Source organism: Desmodus rotundus, chromosome 3 (assembly GCF_022682495.2).
Source record: "Desmodus rotundus isolate HL8 chromosome 3, HLdesRot8A.1, whole genome shotgun sequence".
Taxonomy (NCBI): domain Eukaryota; kingdom Metazoa; phylum Chordata; class Mammalia; order Chiroptera; family Phyllostomidae; genus Desmodus; species Desmodus rotundus.
The window spans coordinates 93,444,980-93,465,297 of record NC_071389.1 but is presented as its reverse complement, the minus strand read 5'-3'; the positions used below and the strand labels follow the sequence as shown (position 1 = coordinate 93,465,297).

At 42.9% G+C, this 20,318-nt stretch overlaps 1 protein-coding gene across 6 annotated transcripts in view; it reads left to right on the top strand.

Annotated features, from left to right (window-relative positions):
- The window catches only part of DUSP22 (dual specificity phosphatase 22), a 65,354-nt gene extending 47,743 nt beyond the window's left edge, over positions 1 to 17,611 (top strand). For 2 of the 6 annotated variants that reach the window (XM_053920462.2, XM_053920461.2), the window contains 5 exons: positions 2,234 to 2,283; positions 12,106 to 12,180; positions 14,592 to 14,763; positions 15,240 to 15,312; positions 17,099 to 17,611. In XM_053920462.2, the coding sequence (XP_053776437.1) occupies positions 2,234 to 2,283; positions 12,106 to 12,180; positions 14,592 to 14,763; positions 15,240 to 15,312; positions 17,099 to 17,145 (417 nt within the window). In that variant the 3' untranslated portion in view covers positions 17,146 to 17,611. Of the gene's footprint in view, positions 1 to 2,233; positions 2,284 to 12,105; positions 12,181 to 14,591; positions 14,764 to 15,239 lie in introns of all 6 variants that reach the window. The other 4 variants (XM_024552335.4, XM_024552334.4, XM_071220977.1 and 1 more) reach the window with 3 other exon arrangements.
- The last annotated feature ends 2,707 nt before the right edge of the window (positions 17,612 to 20,318 follow it).

Below are 20,318 nucleotides of genomic sequence, written 5' to 3'. Positions count from 1 at the left end.
AATTTATGTTTCTTGGACTGATGATCACGGTGGAAGGGAAGGTGGAAACCTGAAAATTGTCCTCTTGTCCCTCTGAAAGTACTGTTCTGAAAGAGGGTGGAGGTGGTGTCTGGGAGGAAAGAATTCCACAAGCTTCTGGGCTTGACCCATGGCCAGCTCTCATTTAAGAGCAAAAGAAAAAAGTGAACCATTTCTGTGGCAGACGTATGAAATGATCAGTGTATGTATCTACACCAACAAGCCTCTTTGGCCTCGATGGAGGGGAGGAGTAAAATGACTGTTTTTTACAGTATAATTTCGTTTTCCATTTTCTTTCCCTTAAAATTACTGTTCTAATACCTGTCTGAGTTTGGAGGAGCTTGAGAACTTCAGCCAACTGCCTCAATACTTTCGCAGAACAGAGCACCCAGAGTGCAGAAAAACCAGGACAGAGACAGAAGGGGGCAATTGAGGATGACAAAGTGAAAATTGAAAGAGGAAGACTCTGCTGCTTCACTTTCTTCTAGCAGCTGATCCTCAATTTTTATCCTTGGCATATTAGAGCCTGTGTGATCTCATGTGAAGTGCTCCCACCTGGGTGAACAATGGTGAAAAGCATCTTCTTCAAGACCCAAACGAGGCTTTGTTGGGAGACGTAATGATTGACTCAAAGCTAGAAAGAAAAGAAATACAGGAACAAAGTAGGGAAAAAATTTTTCTGGCCTCTCATCATGGTGGGAGGCAGGGAGGGGAATTATATTACTGGTGTCTTTGTTGCAGACAACAGGTTTCACTCTGAGCCAGCTTCAGTTCAGAGGTGTTTGTTGAGAGCTCAGAGGAGCTGCAGGAACAGGATTTCAGCTGAAATTCCAGGTACAACACCCAGCCGGCAGTATACAACTGGCCCAGTGCGGTCTGCTGTGACCTCTGCCACTATCTGTACCTGCCAAGCAGGTACTGTTTACCCATCTTACTCTTCCCATGGCCTATTTCCAAATCTGCCTGGCGTAGGTTTGTCAGATGATGCAATCCCATCCTGAGTCTGCACCCTAATAGCAGAGGAGGTTGAGTAATGTAGTTTGTGTGGATTCTGTATTGGGAGTGGGGTTCACTATGTGGAGGAGCATCAAAACATGGAGTTCTGACAGGGTTTGGGGCAGCCACAAATTTAGATATTCCTTACAAGACTACATTAGCATGTGCAGCACAGATGTTCCTAATGACAGGAGTTAGTAGTAAAATTTTAATGATCAATTGCAAAATTTTCAAATAATTCTATAAGATATGTTATTTTATGACTTAATCTGCTGAGGGACCTATGGTTGTTTCCACCACTGTTCTGCATATTTGTCCTTCCTTTACTCTTAGATTGGTTGTAGTTCTAGTTTCTCATGTGTTCCCACACACACTTACCATCCATGACATGGTAGCAAGATTCTGAGGTGAAGCTACCAAGAGAGGAGGGGATTAAAACCATTCCTCTAAGTCTTCATGAATCCATATTCTTTTGCAAAGGTTGCTGAGATTTCTGGGTTTTGTATTTTTACTTGACACTGAAGACCTTTTAAACTATTTTTTAAGTACTTGTGAAGAAGAAACAGGTTTTTAATACAACTCAAATTTAGCATGATTTTTGTACAGCATGAATTTACATAAACATTTTTATACATTTTATAGAGAACTATATGAAGTTTGTTTTTTTCAAATTGTCCATTTTTTTTTTAAAAAAAACATATTAGTTTAGTAAATAAATTTCTACTTTTCTAGGAAGGAGGCAAAATAAATCACATTTTCAATGTGTAGAAACCCCAAGCGCATCATTGAAATTGTAATTCTCACACTAAGATTTGATTTAGAAAACTATAACATAATGTTATACTTGTTGATATCATGCTAAGGTTTTTACTAACTGGATTCTAAATTAAATAGATTAAAAATGTGGAATATGTGAACAGGAACCTGAGGTGATAGTTTTGACACTTGTTAACACTTACTGGAAAGGACTCAGTCATTTCACTTTTTGATGTGCCCTGTCTACAAGCTGTTTCCAAACTGGAGCATGAATATTTGTACACATGGTCGTGAAAAATAACCAGGAACTTTAATTAAAGAGTTTTTCTCCAGTTCCTTGGCAACAAAAGATGACTGAAAAACTTCTCCTTTTTATTTTTTTTTTGACCTGAGTAAATAGTTCCATTAAATATTTTTCTATATTGGGTATCATCTTTTTATTTTATTTTTTATCATTCTACAGGGGGTTAAATACCTGTGCATTCCAGCAGCGGATTCACCATCTCAGAACCTGTAAGTTGTTTTTTTTTTCTGTTATTATAAATGAATAAATAAATATTCATTTACATTATTATATTATAAATGAATAAAGGACTGTAAAGTGAAATAAGTAAAAATAAGTAAAGGAAAGTGAAGCCAGTGGAGCCAATGGGACTCTTGCTGCCGTGCACAGGTGCTGCCTTAGAGCAGAGATCATGAGGTCCACCAAGGTTTGTGCTACCGAGGTGGGCAGAGCTGGAGGCATGCTTCCTTTTGCAGGTCCTTTTGTTCTACACTAACTGATAGGATATCTGTTAAGAAGAGTCTGATGTTTAAAAAGAATACCTCAAACCAAATCTTTAGCACTTTCATCCTTTCTCTAGAAGCAAACCCTTAAAGAAGCTGTTAGGTTTTGTCTAAAGCAGCACTGTCTGATAGAAATAGAATATGAGGATCAAATGCAGATCATATATGTGATTTTAAATTTTCTAGGAGGCACATTTGGAAACATGAAAAGGAAATACGTGGCAATAATTTTAGTAATATGTTTTATTAAACCCAGTGTATCTAAAATACTATCATTTCAACATTGTGCTCAGTTTTTTTTTTAAATGAGATATTTTACATCCCTTTTTTCATGCTAAGTCTTCAAAATCAGATTAGCTATTTTTACACTTCCAGCACACCTCAGTTTGGATCAGCTTTGTTTCAAGCACTCAACAGCCACATGTGGCTGGGGGCCACTATGTGGAACAGCAGACTTCTGAAGCCTGTCTGAGTTGGAGTGACTAGATCTTTCTGGTTGAGCAAAGTCCATTCCTCTATTTCTTCACAGCTGAGTACATCTTTGACATCATTTTGTTCCTATAAGGAAAAATTTGTAATTGCCATCTTTTCTAGGTCACAGAAATTGTATGGAGACCCATAGGATTACACTTTGTTAGAATTAGAGACAGGTCTCTGGAAACCCACAGCAGTTACGGCTCCAACACTCACACTCTTCAGTTTCCAGAAGTGACCCAGAAAGATTATGACGTAGAGTGAGTTAAAGTATACTGAAGCATGGATTTGAACCTTGCAGGCTGAGAGACTGGGAGCAGAAGTAAGGTATTTAGCCATTCACTGTAGCCCCAGACCCCAACCTCTGCTTCTCAGGCAACTTTGTTGCTGTTATTGGAGAGCAGACACAATGACCCTCCTACAATTACATATTACTGCTTTTCATCAGGGAAGTTATAAGCTATGAAGGTGTTTGTGAATTTGGGAGTCCATAGGCTTGTCAGGATTCATCCTTCATGATCCTCAAGTTCTATTGCCTACAAATCCTACATATCAGAAGTACAGACTGTGCATCCTTAGGTGGAGTCTCCCAAGTTTCCAGCCTCTCTGAAAGCTATCAGATTGGAACATTGATTTTTCACTACTGCAGAGAAGATAAATCATAGGTTATTCAGTAATTTTGTGGGATCTACCTGTTTGTCAAAAAAGAAAATGGGGCCAGAGTCAGATGGATCGATGTAGGGAAGGGTGAGGAGGATTCATCAGGTGACAGGCGGTATAGAGTTAAACCAGGAAAGAGCAGGAGCAGGTTGGAAGTGGAGGCAAATATGTCCTACCCAGGGCTTGTGTTTTCATAGTGACTCTCCATGTTTCACAGGAAAAGTCGATCTTTAAGATTGTTGGAGGAAGGATTTTACTGAGATCACTTGGAAAACAATAGAGGCTTAGGTCTGGAAGGAGGGGAAGAAGCTTTAGAGAACTTCCTTGGTTACTAGTCGTGTCAAGAAACAGAAGTGGTTGGGAGGGCATGGTGTGTACGGAAGGAAGTGAGTCTCTGCCTTTCTCTGAAGGCCACAGCAATCTTCTGCCTGTGTTTTGATGGCTATTTTTAGAATGGTTGCTTTGCTCTTATCTCAAACTGAGATTCTAACATAGTGTTGTATTTGTCAATACCTGATTGCCAATTTGACTCTTGGGAAGAATCAAACTGTAACCCATTCTGGGCATTGTCAGGGCAGATGACTACCTACCTGTGCTTGAGCTGCCCCCAGGACTTGTCAGCCTATGAGGAGCCAAGCACTGTACTTGCCAGAGCAGTGACCCTGACTTACTAAGAGAGGATTGAGTGTTGAGTGTTCCTGGGCTATGGACAAGGGAACAATAGACCTAGAATTAGATATCTCACATTTAAAACCAGTTTCATCTATCTTGGGTAAGTCATTTTAACCCATCTAAACCTCAATTCATTCATGTGAAAAAGGCCTGCCCTTCAGGATTTTTGGAGATGAGATCCTGTATGTGAAAGTGTTTTGTCTGAACTCTAAGCACTTTTGAAAATTAGTGTATTAGTGTATCTTGAGAGTTGCAGAAAAGGTTGTTGAAAATAAGTTTTGGTGCTCAGGAGTCCTGCTTCATTTACTTAGCAGGTGTGCCTATGTGCAGTGACCGATGCCAGAGGGGCAGCAGCCACTTCTCTGAGCTCCAGTGTCTCAGGGGTCATTTCAGACCTGGGAAGATCAGCCCAACCCTAGTCACTTTGGTGCCAGAGGGCTAACCCATGAGATTTGAGTTAGTTCTTATCTGTCTCAAATATGTACAGAGATGGTGTTAAAATATGTTTTGGCATGTAAAATGTGTTAAAGTGGCAGATGGTTTGCCTTTTTAACCCTTTCCTTGTGTCTGGATGAAAGCGCAGTGTGGGATCCAATTTCCAACAGGAAGTTACTGCAGCATCCATGCTTGGGGCTGATGGCAGATCTGTGCAGAGAATGCACACTGCTGCTCTTTGGAGTGAAGTCTTATGAGACTGCAACCTCTATTTCAGCTGGAAAGGGAAGTCAGACCACAGCTCCTGAAAGGCAGGAAAACTGGCTCTCTGCTGTGGGAGTTTTTGCTCACAGGCACTTGTGTGATTCTTTGGGGAAAGTTTTATTTTTAAATCCTTAGTAATAGCAAAGCTTATGCATAGTAAGGCTTTGGACATATAAATGTCCGTGATTCTATAAGTATTTCTTGCTCTACCGAAGTTATATGAAGATTATGGAGTTAAGTTTGAACTTTGAGTGTGCATCGTATATTGAGACAATCTATGAAGTAGCTTGAGTTTCTCTTCACATGTTACAGACATTTCATAACATGCTTTCTAGTGGTGAGCATGCTTTCAAAATATAGTCAGATGATTAATTTAACGTTGTCAGGCAGAACACTTGACTCTGTTTATGACCTGCCTCATTTCATGTAGCCTGTAAATATTAGGAACATACGAAAGCTGAGATGAACCTTCATTTCTGTATCATCAATCAGTGTGGATGCTCTAGAGACAAATGGTCTTAGTGCTCTTGTTAACAAAAGAGAGAGGAGTTATGTCCATCACTTGGAAAATGTACTCTGGGTAACCAGTTAGCACTCGCAGTTCTTCAGTCTGATGTGAGTGCCTATATTTAATGGCAGAATAAATTCTATAAAATTGTATTGCTTACTGTTTTAAACTTACAGATTTTTAAAATTGTTTCCAACTTTGGTTATAATTTAAATGTTTATACCCTAACTCTTTACCCACAAATTTCTATAACAACAGGAATTCTTGCTAAGTATGTTTAGTGAGACATTAGTAACCTTTTGAGACTAACTGCTTTCACTTGGCATTCATTTGCTGCAAACTAACTGCCCAGAAAGGTCAATTTTCTGTATTGACCTTAATACTCACAAACTCCCCATCTGATCTTGCAGGAACTTAATATGCAGAAAACTGGTTTGAGATAACATTAACACATTAAAATTTTAGCTCAGTTCCCCCAACTACCTTGCCTTGCAAAGTGAGAAAACATGAAAGTTCAAGTTCTCATGATTGTAATTACCCCCCAGACCCAGGCTGCCTATTTTGCATAATCTGTCACAGTTAGAGACATCCTAGAGTTTATGTCAAATGCACACACTGCATGTTCTCCAAGTGGCCATTGTAGGGTGGGTTGGTAAATTAAGGCTTTGAATATTTGTTTTTGCTTTCTCTCTGTGCTTTCTTGGGTAAGTTACTTTAATCATACTTCTCTCACTGTAAAATACCTATCTCACACAATTGTTATAGTATTAGGTGAGATAACTAAAAGTGTTTTTATGAATGCTAAGCATCTCCAAAAATAAGATTATATTATCTGTGTGTTCAATCAAGTAAGGAGTATTAATGTACTTTGACAGTGAATCGTGAAATGTATAGTAGCTTATTTTATTCATTCTTTTTTCACACCTTTTTTTACCTTTTATTATTATTTTTATTTGTCTATTTTTTATTTCATTTTTTATTACCATTTATCCCCTTTATACCATCTTCCACCTTCACCTAATCCCCTTTACCCCATAATCACCAACCACACTGTTGTCCATGTCCATGAGTTCTTTCTTATGTTAATGTTTGTTAAGTTGGTATTTTGTGTTTAGACATCATTGAGGGAATAATTATTGTTTCTTTATCTTCTCTTTGTGTCAAGTTCAGGGGAGTTTGGTCTGTGCTGTGGAGTCGGTAGCATTGCATCATTACAATAAAGTCTTTGTGACATTCAGTGGTTTGAGAAACAAACAGATCTCTAAATTTCTTGAGGTTTTTGTGAGGAGAAGAGGCATTGGCAATACAAAGATTTAAAATCAGTAAAATTGTCTTGCCTTATTCTACCTTTCTGTCTTTTTGTATTATTTTTTTAGTTTAGCTAATATCATCTATACTCACTTATTTACATTTTTCTTTATTGTCATTATTTAGAAAGCAGTTTTGCAAGATCAGGGCTTAGGTGGCCCTTGGCAGCCCTTCCAGACAGATGCACACATGTGTGCGCATGCACCTGAGACCATACACACACATGCTCACACACAACTCCTGAGGACTCTGTACCCTATAGAAATGAGAAATGTGTGGAAAATGTGTATTGTGTTTTTCATAAGACTTACCTTACTTAACTTGAAATATGTTTTAGTCTTAGACTATGTCTTCAGAGATTCTTTAGTTTTGAACTATTCTTTGTGAAATGATTTTATACTAGATGGTACAGAAGGATTTTTTTTTATTTTTAGTTTGTTTTTAAAATAACCTTACCTGCCAGAATGAAAAGTAAGGTACAAACAACCTGATTGAAAAATGGGCAGAGGATCTGAATAGACATGTTTCAAGAAAAGACATACAAATAGCTAACAGGTACATGAAAAAATGTTCAACATCACTAATTGTTTGGGAAATATAAATCCAAACCACAATGGGATATCACCTTATACCTATTATAATGGCTGTTATCAAAAAGACAATAAATAACAAGTGCTGGGGAGGATGTGGAGAAAAGGGAACCCTTGTATACTATTGGTAAGATTGTAAATTGGTACAACCACTATGGAAAACGGTGTATAGGTTCCTCAAAAGATTAAGAATAAAGCCACCTTATGATCCAGAAATTCCACTTCTGGGTATTTATCTAAAGAATATGGAAACACTGATTCAAAAAGATATATGCACCTCTATAGTTACTGCAACATTATTTGTAGTAGCCAAGATATGGAAGCAACCCAAGTGTCCATCAATAGATGAGTGGATAAAGAAGTGGCATTTATATCCAATGGTATGTTACTCACCAATAAAAGATAATGACACCTTGCCACTTGGGACAACATGGGTAGACCTAGAGTGTATTATGCTAAGTGATATAAGTTAGGAGGAAGAAGACAAATACCATAGGATTTCACTTACATGTGGAATCTCAGAAACAAACAAAATGAACAAACAAACAAAGCCCAAACAAACTCATAGGTACAGAGAGCAGATTGGTGGTTACCAGATGGAAATGGGGTGGGAGGTGGGTGAAGGGAGGGAAGGGAGGTCAATTATATGGTCATGGATGGTAACTAGACTTTTTCAGGGTGATCACTTTGTAGTACATACTGATGTCATGTACACTTGAAACTTATAATAAAAATAATTTTAAAAGAAATAAAAATATGGTACATACATTTCTCATTTTTTAAAAATGTTGCCAGTACAGGAAATATAAAAGTTGGGGAATCACTGATATAAGTGTGGGTTCATTTTATGTGTTTAATGCAGTACACTGACAGAAATGTCTTACCATTGTCTGTATGGGTAGATAATGTTCCTTCTTGCTTGCTTCTGGTTAGGGTGAGAGCTTCCTGGACAGTGTTCCAGCTGGAGGGGCTCCAGGCAGCACCTAGGGGTCCTGGGATGATTTCGCCCCAGGAGGAAGCAGCTGTCTGATCTGAGCTCACCTGCTAGGGCTTGGGGCCAGATAGAACACTTCACCCATTTGCTGCATCTTGTTTTTTTTTTAAGCATTCCTTTCTGAGGAAAACAAATCTAAGGGTGCTTGCCTTTCCTATTTTTTTCTTCTTTGCTTTCTTACACACATGCACACATATGTACATCCACACATTCATACTCTGTTGAGGGGAAGGAAAAGCTCTCTGGAGTCTGTGGCTTTGCTCTCAGTTCAGCAGGCTGGGAGTAAGCCCAGCTGCCATTCAAGGTGCTTGGTAGGATCTCTGGGCTTTTGTTCACACAAGCAGAGTCCTCAACAGGGCAGTGCTGCCTCATTTCCCACAGTGGGGATCATAGCAACCAAGCATTATAGTCTTAGAGTACAAAGAAATTGTTCAGCCTCAACAAATGAATACTGTATGGTGTGGCTTTGCTAGATCCATCGCCATACTTTCTGTGAGATCTCTGAGGGGCAGCAAAACTTGGCTGGTTCTAGTTCTTGACCTGTGGGTAGAGAAAAGGAGGAGTTGGGGATGTGCTGGTTCACAGGGAGGCCCAGCACAAACTGAGGAGGAAGAAGATGAAGGGTCGAGGACAGTGGCAGCTGCCAGCGGTTTTCTGAACCCCATGAGGCCATTTCTCAGCTAAAGTGCCCATCTTTCTGGCCCAGGGTGTTCCCTCAGGGCTGTCAGCAGCAGCAGTCATATTGGTGAGTTTGCTACACGTGTAGGCTGTCCTTTCCTTCTGGGTTAGCACAGCTGGCTTTCCTAGGGCAGAAGAACTCCCATGTCTGTGTGTGGAAGTAAAGGTACAAAGTGAAGAGCAGGAATAGGGAACCTGTGTTTATTGAAACAGCTTGTGGTGGGATGGTACTTCACACTGTGCTTCTGCTTCACACTGGAGGGTTGAGCAATGTCAGGACCAGAGTCGTGGGTATTTCCCACTGTGGAGGAGGGAGTTTAATGACCAGGGCTTCGGCTTATGTCATTAGTTTCCCTGGAAATAAACTCCCCTCCCTGAAGCACACCAAAGCAGGCGTGAGCACTCCTGCCTCCTGGCTATTCTTGGAAAAGGCATTTCTAGGAATGTCTGCCTGGCATGGCCTTGTGCCTAATGTGGTCATGAGCAAGTTTCATCGCAGGGCTGTGAGCAGGCCTTTAATTGGCATCACTGTGCTCCTGGGCCAGGGCTGTGAGTGGCCCTTTCACAGGTGCCCTGGGGCTCTGCACTGATGACCAGGAGCCGTCCATGAGTTTGCTGTACACTTAATACTTGATGCAGACAGAGCTGAAAGAATAAAGGGCTGGTGGGGGCAGAGAAGGGCCATGTCCTTGGCTCCTCAGATCCTCACATACTTCTTCTGGGCTCTGTTTGGAGCCCAAGTTCGGATGTCGCCCTCCTGACCACACCTACATCCTCTCCACTCTCTTATTCTGAGATGTGACAAGGCTGACTCTTGAACCCAGGTATACCCCACAATATTTAAGACCTGGGTTCCTTTGTTCATGTGGATTGGAATGTGCAGGTGTAAAAACAGGATTTAAGAAGAGGTTTTCATTCTGAAGTTTCAATAAAAGGGCTCATCTGTCATCTTTGTAAGATCTTGGTGACCATGACAACAACACATATGTCACTGGTGGCCTTCACAGTGTTCTGAGAACACTTCTAAGCCAGAAGACTTGGCTGTGTTTTTAAAACTGTTGGAGTAGTTGCTGATATTTAGGAAGACTGTATTTGTTTGTAAGTAACAGAATTACTGATTGACAGTGTTTTAATTTATAAAGACATTTATTTACGTAACTCTCTTGACCAAGAAGCCTGGAGGTTGGGCAACAGCTTCCTGATGTCCCCCTTTCCATCCTGCTACCCTTCCACCTCAGGGGCCTGTCACCTTTGGTTACAGGTGTCTCACGGAGCTCAAAGCATAGTGCTCACTTCCAGTGTCCTGTCAGGAAGCCTGGGGCAGAGACAGATAATTTTCCTTTAATTCTGAAGGGAAAACGTTCCCAGAATTCCCCACCACAAGCTTTCCTTTACTTCTCTGTGGCCAGAACTGGAAGATGAGATATTCTGAGGAACTAGGTACTTTGCTGCCCCAAATAAAATCAGTGCAACTGAAGATGCTCTGCCACAGTTCTAATACTTCAAAATCAGAAGACTTCACTGTAAACTCCTGATTGCTGGTTTTGTGTGAGAGATGAGAAACTAAACCTTGCACCCTCACTCCTGCTGCTGCACCTTGCCTTTTGGCTGGACTCCTGCTGGTCTCATTACCCCCAGCTGCTACTCCCTCCATGCAGCTTCACTGCTCCACACCCCGACTCTGAGGACCCTTTCGGTACTAACACTTCAGGATATCAGGATTACAACAGGAATCTTTTCTTGCCTAGTGTTTGGAAACTAGTTAGAAATCTCAGATGAGCTACTCGAGTCCTTGGATAGGACCCAAGGACTTTCCACACGTGGCAACATTATGCCTTGTGTTTGGTTGTAGAATGTGTGTGCCTACATACACTTTTATAGTTCCCCTATTGTCTTCTGTCCTTTTTCGTCTGGCATCTACACTTGGTTTAATAACTTTCCTCTGCAGTCAGCACCTGGTGGAGTTTATTGTGCCACACCTTGATTTCCCATTCTTACTAAGTTCACTTGTCCTGTCATCCTTCATGAGACAGTAGACCTAGTTTGTGTGGTTGGAAACTACATCATCCTCATCCCGGTAAATAGCCAGTACTCAGTCAGAGCTTACGGGGATATGAGTTAGCCCCTGGTCAACTTCAGATCATTTGTTTGCTTTATAAGCCATTCAAGGGAGAGGACATTGAAAAGCATTTAACTCTGTAAGTCCCCTCAGAGTAAATGTGCTTAACCCACCAACAGTCCAAACCCAGAATGGAGCTGGTGCATGCAAGTGAATGAATGAGTGGCAGGAGGAATGGCAGTAGCAAAGCTAAGGGGCAAAAGAAGTGAGGATCCTTGTTTTATTGTTGTGGAGGACTTGAGAGTCTATAAAAGCATATTGGCACATAAAATGTTATTCCCACTTTACAGCTGAGGTCAAGGGAAGCTGTGTGACTTTTGCCAAGGCCTCACAGCCACTAAGCTGCTATGCATATATTAGAGATGAAATTGGAATTTCCACACAGCTCTTCTATTGCATGCAGATAGGACCTACCAAACTCAAGGGAGGCCAACATGGCAAAGTATTATTAGGTTTTTCAGATTGTCAGAAGTAAACTAGCTTTTAGGACCTGGGGAGCTTGCATGATGTGGGGACCTCCCTCACAAGAATGGCTGTGGGGTGGCCAGGGTGCAAATGGGCAGAAATCACCCAACCACAACCACCAGTCAGTGGCAACTGTGTGTTTTAGGAATTCGATGCAGAGAAATTCTGACAAGCCCAGAAGCCCAGAAGCCAGCAGCCCTCCCCAGGCCTGCGCATTGTATCTGATGGATTCTAACACTGAGGCAGCTCCAGACCCAGACAGTGTGACCCGTGGGAAACTGTGGGGCACTGAGACCTTTCTAACAAACCTCAGGCAGGTTTTTCTTTTCATCATGTGTTGAGTAGACAGATGTCACTTCTCTCTTTTTTTTCCTCCCCTCAGGACAAGACATTTCAAAGAAAGTATTAAATTCATTCACGAGTGCCGGCTTAGGGGAGAGGGCTGTCTTGTGCACTGGTATGTATGCCTCCTGCCTAGTTGCAGTTTAGCATGCTCTGCTCAGCTTGGATTCTCAGCAAGTGTCTTTCTGTGTAATTAATTATTTCATCCCCTAATAGCTTTCCTTGCCTATAAGTCTTAAACATAAATCCCATCTGACCCCACCTGCTTGATGGATGTTGTTTGCTTTTGTTGAAAGAAAACCCAAAATTCCATTCTAATTTAGGGGTTTTATTTTCGCAGTTAGGATTTCTGTAGGGACTGTCAAGGTTACTGGACAACAGAAACTCCCTTTTTAGCCTACCTCTAATACTTCATCAGAATAGCCTCCTACAAAGGGTACATATTTGTAGGCTCATTCCTGAAACTTCAGTGGTCTTTCAAGACAGTTTCTTTCTGAAGAGTTTTGATTGCATATGTGAATGTTTAGCATTGTGTTACTGTAACACCAAAATGACTGTTAATCTCCATTTGTAGATTGGGGTTTTTTATGTGTGCTTGGCTTACTACTTTGCTTTGAAAGGACCTGAAGAGACTCTTAAAATTAAACAGTTTATATACAGCTGTCCACCTGTGGATGTACACATATACATAGGTGCATATACACACTGTGAAAGAACGGTTACAACACACATAACACAAAGACAGCACACACAAAGCCCTCAGCACTGAACCTGGCACGTAGTGAGCTCTCAGTGAGTGTCAGTCCTCATTTATATTACCTCATATTCACTCTAATAACATAGCTGGTTTGTGTAGGGAACCAGCTGCCAGCATTCCAGAGCCAGAGCTCTGATGTTAAAGGGCAGGCTGAACATGTCCCCTCTCTGTCTTGAATGAGGCTTGGTGTTAATTAGCAATCTCTTGAGTTCCCCCGGAGAAGTTGCTATTGGAAATACACAGTGGTGACTCCTGAGAGTGTTGCTGCTCAGGTTGGTGGCAGTCTGCCAGGATGGGGTGGGGGGTGGAGATCCATCGCATGATGTGCAGAGGAGTCACTCAGGAGAATCGGGGCAATGGGGACTAGGTGGTTTGATTGCTTTCAGATGGGTGTTTTGCAGTTTTATAAAGTTCTTGAAATAGTGTGATTATTTATTTTACTTTTAAAAAGAGTAGGCCATGTTATAAATACAAATGGTGGATTTTGTAACATTATTTACACTTGCTTTAAAGCACTTAGGGAGTTTATAGTTGGAGCCCTTTAAGGGGAGTTTTGAACTGCTGTACAGGCTTTCTAGGGATCCTGAGGAATGAGAGACTCCTCAGCTCAAGAGGAGGTATTTTTTAAAAGCTGTCATTTTTTTTTTCTGACATACCGTATTTTTCGGACTATAAGACTCACTTTTCCCCCCCAAATTTGGGAGGAAAATGGGAGTGTGTCTTATAGTCCGAATGTAGCTCACATTTACATTGGTGAAATACTATGTTATTTATGTTATTAAATATTTTACCATGTTTTTTGCTTCAAAATTTTTTTTCCTATTTTCCTTCTCTAAAGCCTAGGTGCATCTTATGGTCTGAATAAATATGGTAAGCCTTGGGAAAGAACCACTACTTAAAAGTGGTTATTAGAATTGTTAGTATAATATTAGTATATTATTATTATTTATTATTTAACTATGTGTAAGTCTGATATTCTAGGAAATTGTATTTCATACAGTTGTGAAAATCTGAAGATAGGCTTTTCTCAAAATGAGAAATTTGCTAAACTTCCCCATCTTAAACCGTTTCTAGAACACTGATGCAGCTCAACCTTTCTGTGACTACCTTAATTTGCATATGATTTTAAATTGGCCCCTCACTCAGCCTGCTAGAGATATTTAACCGCATTGCCTTCAGAGTGTGCACACCGACTCTGAGTTTCAGAGCGCATGTGCAGTGTGTCCTCTGGGGTGCTCTGCACGGTTGTGTGAAGAAGAACACAAACTGTTTAGTAGGGCTTCGATATTTAATGGGATTTTTAAGTTACAGATTTAGCCCTCACAAATATAAGAAAGCCAGATTTTTTTTAAACATGTAAAGCCTTCTAAAATGCTGTAGGTTATAAACGGATTTCTTGCATGGATGCCAGACCCCTCAAGTTCCTTTGATGTGCTTTAGTTATTTTAGCTGTCTGGGAAAATGGGAACTATCTGAAGAGGGGTGATAATCATAACACTGAAGTGTCCAGAGCTATAGCCAGCAGAAAATCTATAAAAAATGAAGCCAATGCCCATAAAGAATGCTTGAGATTCTGGTGTAATAAAGAGACATTTGTATGTTTCTGAGTAATTTCCAAGTAACATACTGGCTTGCTGTCCACTCATAATCCAAAGCAGGAAGACTTTCTAAAATGAGGTCCACAGAATACCTTGCTCCAAGTGGATCAGAAGCTAGACTTGTGGATCCTAAACCTTCCTTGCCCATGTGGCATTCTCTTGGACCTACAGCCTGGCTGGTGTCTCCAGGAGTGTGACTCTGGTGACTGCGTACATCATGACCGTCACTGACTTTGGCTGGGAAGACGCCCTGCACACTGTGCGTGCCGGGAGGTCCTGTGCTAACCCCAACCTGGGCTTCCAGAGGCAGCTGCAGGAGTTTGAGAAGCATGAAGTCCATCAGGTAACCATTCTCAGGGGACTTTGGTGATGTAGGCAGCAGACCCCAGGAAGATGCCTCAGTCTTTCTGTACACTCCCAGCAGCATGGAGGTTGAAGTTGGAGAGGCCCCCAGAGGACTTCTGGTCTAAGGACACCTTAGCTGCATCACACATTGAAGCCCTCACTGGTCCCTGTGCGCCAGCTGCAGCCATAGTACATTATCCTTTACAGTCTTCCTAGGCCCCATGTTAGCTGTGTTTCTCTTCCTTTGGGGCAAGTGCTGTTTTCTTGGTTTGGCTTGCTTTCATCTCTCAGGCCAAAACCTTGAAGAAGCAGTGATTTCTCCCCCTTGCTACTGGCTAGCCAACCACAGAGCTTTGGTTGCCCAATGCCCATTTATTTCCCAGCTTATATGTGGCAAAATCTGTACCGTTAAGTAATGCGTAAAAGTCTACATAGATGCATGTGACATTTTGGTTTTCTTTTCAACTGCTTCAGTACCGGCAGTGGCTGAAGGAAGAATATGGAGAGAACCCCTTGAGGGATGCAGAAGAAGCCAGAAACATTCTGGGTAAATATAAAGAGCAAGGGCGCATGGAGGCCCCACCTGGCGTGTGGAGGGGGACCAGCTTGCAGGCCCTGCCTCCTCTGGCCTACACCAACTATACTACGGAAACCTAACGCTGCAACCCGGTGCCTGCCTTGCTGCCAGGTGCCCTGGTGTGCTGGTGGCCACCTTGCCTTGGAGGACAGGAAGGGAGGGTGGCGAAGATGGTGGAGCCAGACTGCGTCCCAAGACCTCCCCCAGCCTTGCCTCAGGCCCCTCCACTCTGCCCACTCCTGTCCCCACAAAACTTGATGCACTGTCTGGAGGCTGCCCTGCTTCCCACACTTTAACATACCTGTGTGCATGCACACATATGTGTGAATGTGTCAGTGTATGTGTGAGTGTGAACAGTGCTGGAACAGTCACAAAATCAACCCTGCCAGGGTTGGTATCGCCACCTTTCCCGTGGTCCAAGACTCTAAATGGAAGGCTTTAAAGTCTACATCTGAAATGCTGCTCAGCCAGAAGCAGCCCATGCCTGTGAACACACAGCGAGAACTGCAAGCCAAGCTGCTGAGAGCAGCAGCCTCCCCAGACCCAGAAGCCATCCCGGCAGGGCAGCAGGCCACCAGACTCCCTCCCGAGGAGGGTTCCAGGGGCCTCGAGGTGAGGGTGGCCGGTGCTCTGAGCATTGCCTATACCTTAATGAAAGTGCCCTGGGTCTTGGCTTCTTGCTGCCTGAAGTCAAGGCCCCCTTTTCACCCCATTAGGTCCCCAAGTTCTACTCAGTGTTTGTTCTCTGTTGGCACCAACTGCATTTTAGTTCCACGGGGAGCAGTACCAGTTCAGCCAAAGCTGTGTGCCCAGCGTGCCCTTCCTCTCCCCTCCTGTACAGCTTCACTTCCAACCTCTTGCTGTTCTCACTCTGCAAGGGGCCTCTTCAGAAGGTCTGCATGCACTGTTAGGTGTTGGAAAGAAAGAGCATTTATTAGGCATTGTAGCATTTTGTATTGAAAAATACATTATAAAATGCCTGAGCACTTATTAGGCACCTTCACGTGAAGTATGCTATAGATATGATATTTGATCTTAGCTACCTCATTAAATGTTTTTTGAAAAGGTGTTTTTCATTATTTCAGTCAACTCTGCCTCATAGTTGAAAATGTTCAGTCATGATTGCTTTTGAAGCCAAACGGGAAAGCATCAGTGCTGTTGAACTATTCAAAGTTTCTGATTTGGGCTCCAGTAATGCTGTCTAGTGGGTACAATCCCACATTCAGGCCGAGGCCAGCAGACTGAAGAGCAGCCGCAGTTTGCAGTTTGGGGCAGCAGGCACCCTGGTGCGCGTGAGCAGTTCCCTGCTGCAGCCCTTTATACCTGCACGGATGCTTTAAGCAGGCAGAGCCACAGAATGAAAAAATATCCTTGCCTCTCCATAAAAAGATGTCGCAGTCTGTTTCTCTGATCCCACAGCAAAAAGAGCCCCTGAATAAGAAGAGCAGTTGTCCCATGCATTTTAGAGCGTGTGTCACAGATGAGCTGTTGGGGACCAGGAGAATGGAGTCACCTGACTCCACACAGTCCTCTGGAAAGGGAAACATGGCCACAGAAGTATTCATATGCAGATGGAACGACTTGCCTGTAGATTTTTTTTCCCTTTAACCAAAAAGAAATGTAAATATGTTAATTGGAAAAGTATTTTGGATATCAGCTTGAATGCTTAAGTATGTGTACACTTAACATCTAAACATATTCCTGCAGATCTTGAAATGTTTTAATATTTGTTGCCAGTAATGTTCTTTCTCCACAGCCGCACCTGGAATTCTGAAGTACTGGGCCTTTCTCAGAAGACTGTAACGCACCTGAAGTTTCTGAAATATTGCAAAGCCACAGAGTTTAGTCTGGTGCTGCCAAAAAGAAAAGCAACCTAGAGTTTATTTTTAAGTATCCAGAAGTGATTTGTAAACTTGGTTTTTTTATTTTAACTGAATACATGTGTGATCGTGTCATATATTCAGAACTAAGGATACTCTTTAGCAAGATAATATATTTTACCTTAATTTCACTGCTGTGGCTATTTCTTTAACCTTAACTTTGATGCCTATAAAGCAGTCTCAGCGCCTGCTGCCATGTTTCCATTCCTGTTAGTCATCCTGACTGCTTCTCATGACAGCGGTTGTGCTGTGTAAATCTGCTCTCGTTCTTCCATTTCCCAGCTGAGGATATTTCTCGGTGTGTTTTGTCCATGGTTTGTGTTCTCTGTGGTGGCATTTACGAACACCTACACATTTTTGTTAATAAAAGGCAACTTAGCCACATTTAACTCCCTGTGCAGTGCATTCTTGCTTAGCTGAGGCTTGGACGTCACCTGCATTTCTGCCTGTGAGGGTCACGAAGCAGTTTGGGTCAGAGCCTGCTGCTGTAGCCGTAATGCTGTTTCCCCCCAGGAGCTAGTGCAGCAGACACTAGGAAAGTAAAGTAACGTCTCCATGAGAGAAGAATTGATCTTCACTGTGAGCAGAAAGAAATGCAGATATTGGAGTTGTGTGTTTGTGTACAGCATGGGAACTAAATGTCTGCACCCCGGGAACGACTATGTTTTCCACAGGGAAGCAGCCTGGGCCCTCTGTGAGCATTTACTGTGTGTTGTTGAATGCAGGTATTCTGATTCTATATTCAGCTTTTCATTAGAAAAAACACAGACTGGGTCAAAGAGTAATTCAAGTGGACTTTCTGAATTTTCCCTGTCTAAGTCTGGGGGATGGGGAAGGTTAGGGGAGAGGAATTTAACTTTTATTTCAAGGATAGGTTTCACTTGAACTGAAGGCAGGTACACATGGGTCCTTTGACTATAGGTGGCAGGCTTGCCATACGTTCTAAGGGTCTGTTTCTAGAGACCCTTAGGGAAGGTCCTAGCAAGGGGCTCAGGGCAGAGCTGGGAGCTGTGCTGGGGTACTCTGGCAGCAGCCCCTGATGGGTGTGAGACAATATGGCACTGATCAGTTTGGAGCATTAAGATGTTTATTCTGACTCAGCAGGCCTGCCTAGGTATAACAGGTACCTCTGAGTACTCCCATGTCCCAAACCAAGAGGCCCAAGACGTTTCTGTTAATATAGTATTTACCATGCTTAGATGTTGGAGGCAGAGAGGCCCCTTCTCTGTCCATGACCAGACCAGGATTTTGGGTCACACTTAAGAGGGGGAACAGTAAACTCCTGCCGCCCTGGGGCCTTCGCTTCTTAGATGATGTGGTCATGGCCTAGGGAAGTTTTCTTAGGCTATTTCTTTTTTTGACTTATTTCTTTCTGGACACAGATCCTTTCTAGCCTGAAACTCAGAATCCTAGCTACAGTGGAGGAGTCTTAACTGGGCCACCCGCACTTACCTCACTGCATTCACTGCGTATTCATCACACCGGGAGCTGTGGGACTCCTGCAGCAAGCGTAGACACGTCCTGGTTCGAAGACTTGGTGGGATTGGCAGTTAGGAAGATTGGCCATTACAGAGCAGGTCCTGAGGACTAGATAGGCACTCCTGGTGCTATGTGTGGGAAAGGGAATAGAGGAACACCATTCCAGTTTGGGGGTAAGGGAGGTGGTGTTCCACCTAATAGAGGAAACCATCCCAGAAAAAGTGATACCTAATATGGGACCTGAAGCCTGTGTGCTGGAATTCACTGGGCACAGTGGGAGGAAGGGGAGTCCAAGCAGAAGCCTGGTGGCACAAGAAAGCAAGGTGTAACTGAACCTGTAGCACATGGGCAGCCATGGCAAGTGGTGCTGACAAAGCTGCCAAGACACGAGCAAAGGCCTGGTCAGCCAGGCTATTGTTATCACAACCTTTTATCGTTTGCTCACTACTTGCTGTACAGGAACTGGTTTACTTCTCACACCAGCCCATGGAGCTAACCAAGCTCCTGCAGGGTTCATTCCCAAATTTGGAGCCTTGTAAGCAGTGTGGATGCCTTTCTGAATATGGGGGGGGTTGAGGAACGGGTAGTTGCTGAATGTACCAGGCAAGCAAGCACTGTGGTTGACATGTGGGTGCAGAATGGGGTGTTCACAGTGGGGGCCAGTCCGGAGGCAGCTTTTACAACCATCCAGCTGATAGAAGATGGCACCCTGAACAGGGTCTTGGTGTGGAGATGAAGAGGAATCAAGGAGGCAAATGGACTACCTGAGGGAGGTTGGGGAGAGAGAAGGAAAGGGCTTGGGGCCAGACTGAAGGTGGAAGGGGTTTGGTGGCCTTGCCTCTCTCTGGAACCTTGGTTCCAATGACCCACTTCCTTACCTGGTTCCTGCATCTTTCTGCACTGTGAGGGTGGTGTGAAAGCTCTGCGATGTCAAAGTGAGATTCACAGGGACTGCTAGACGTCTAAGAGGGCTCCTCCCTGGGTGTGACCCAGCTTTGAGTTCAAATTGTCCATGCACCCAAAACAGACTCCCAGGAACCAGACTTGTAAAAATTAGTGTAAAAGTCAAATGTCCAATTTCTTAATTTATTGTGAAAGATAGGACATTAGCTTTATGAAGACTAATTTTATCCCCTAGGCAGGCCATCTGTCATTATCAAGACTTTTAGGAATCAACACATTGTACACCTTAAACTTGCATAATGTTTTATGTCAATTATGTCTCAATAAATCTAAAATTCAAGGAGTAAAATATCTTTTGAAGCATAAAATAAAGATTTTGGGGAGGCCAAATCAGTTACGAGGCATTATCCTGTGAGCACGGGCTTGGGACAGAGAGCCTGGGGCAGAGGTGTGGCCTGACCTGGCGGTCCCCTGATCACAGTGCTGTTGCCACAGTACCTCTTCCATCCTCCCGTCTCTCCCTGGGCTGAGCAGGGCTCCCGCTTGCTCCCTGACACTGCCTTTCCTGGGTGCTAGGCAGACCACCCTGTTTATGTCCTCTCTCTACCCAGGGTGATTCTTTGACTTAAGTCTTGTTTCCAGCGTGCCTTAATTAACCTTGAGTGTCCTCACCTGTCTCCGACAGCATTGTTGCTTTTCCATGAGGACGGCTCC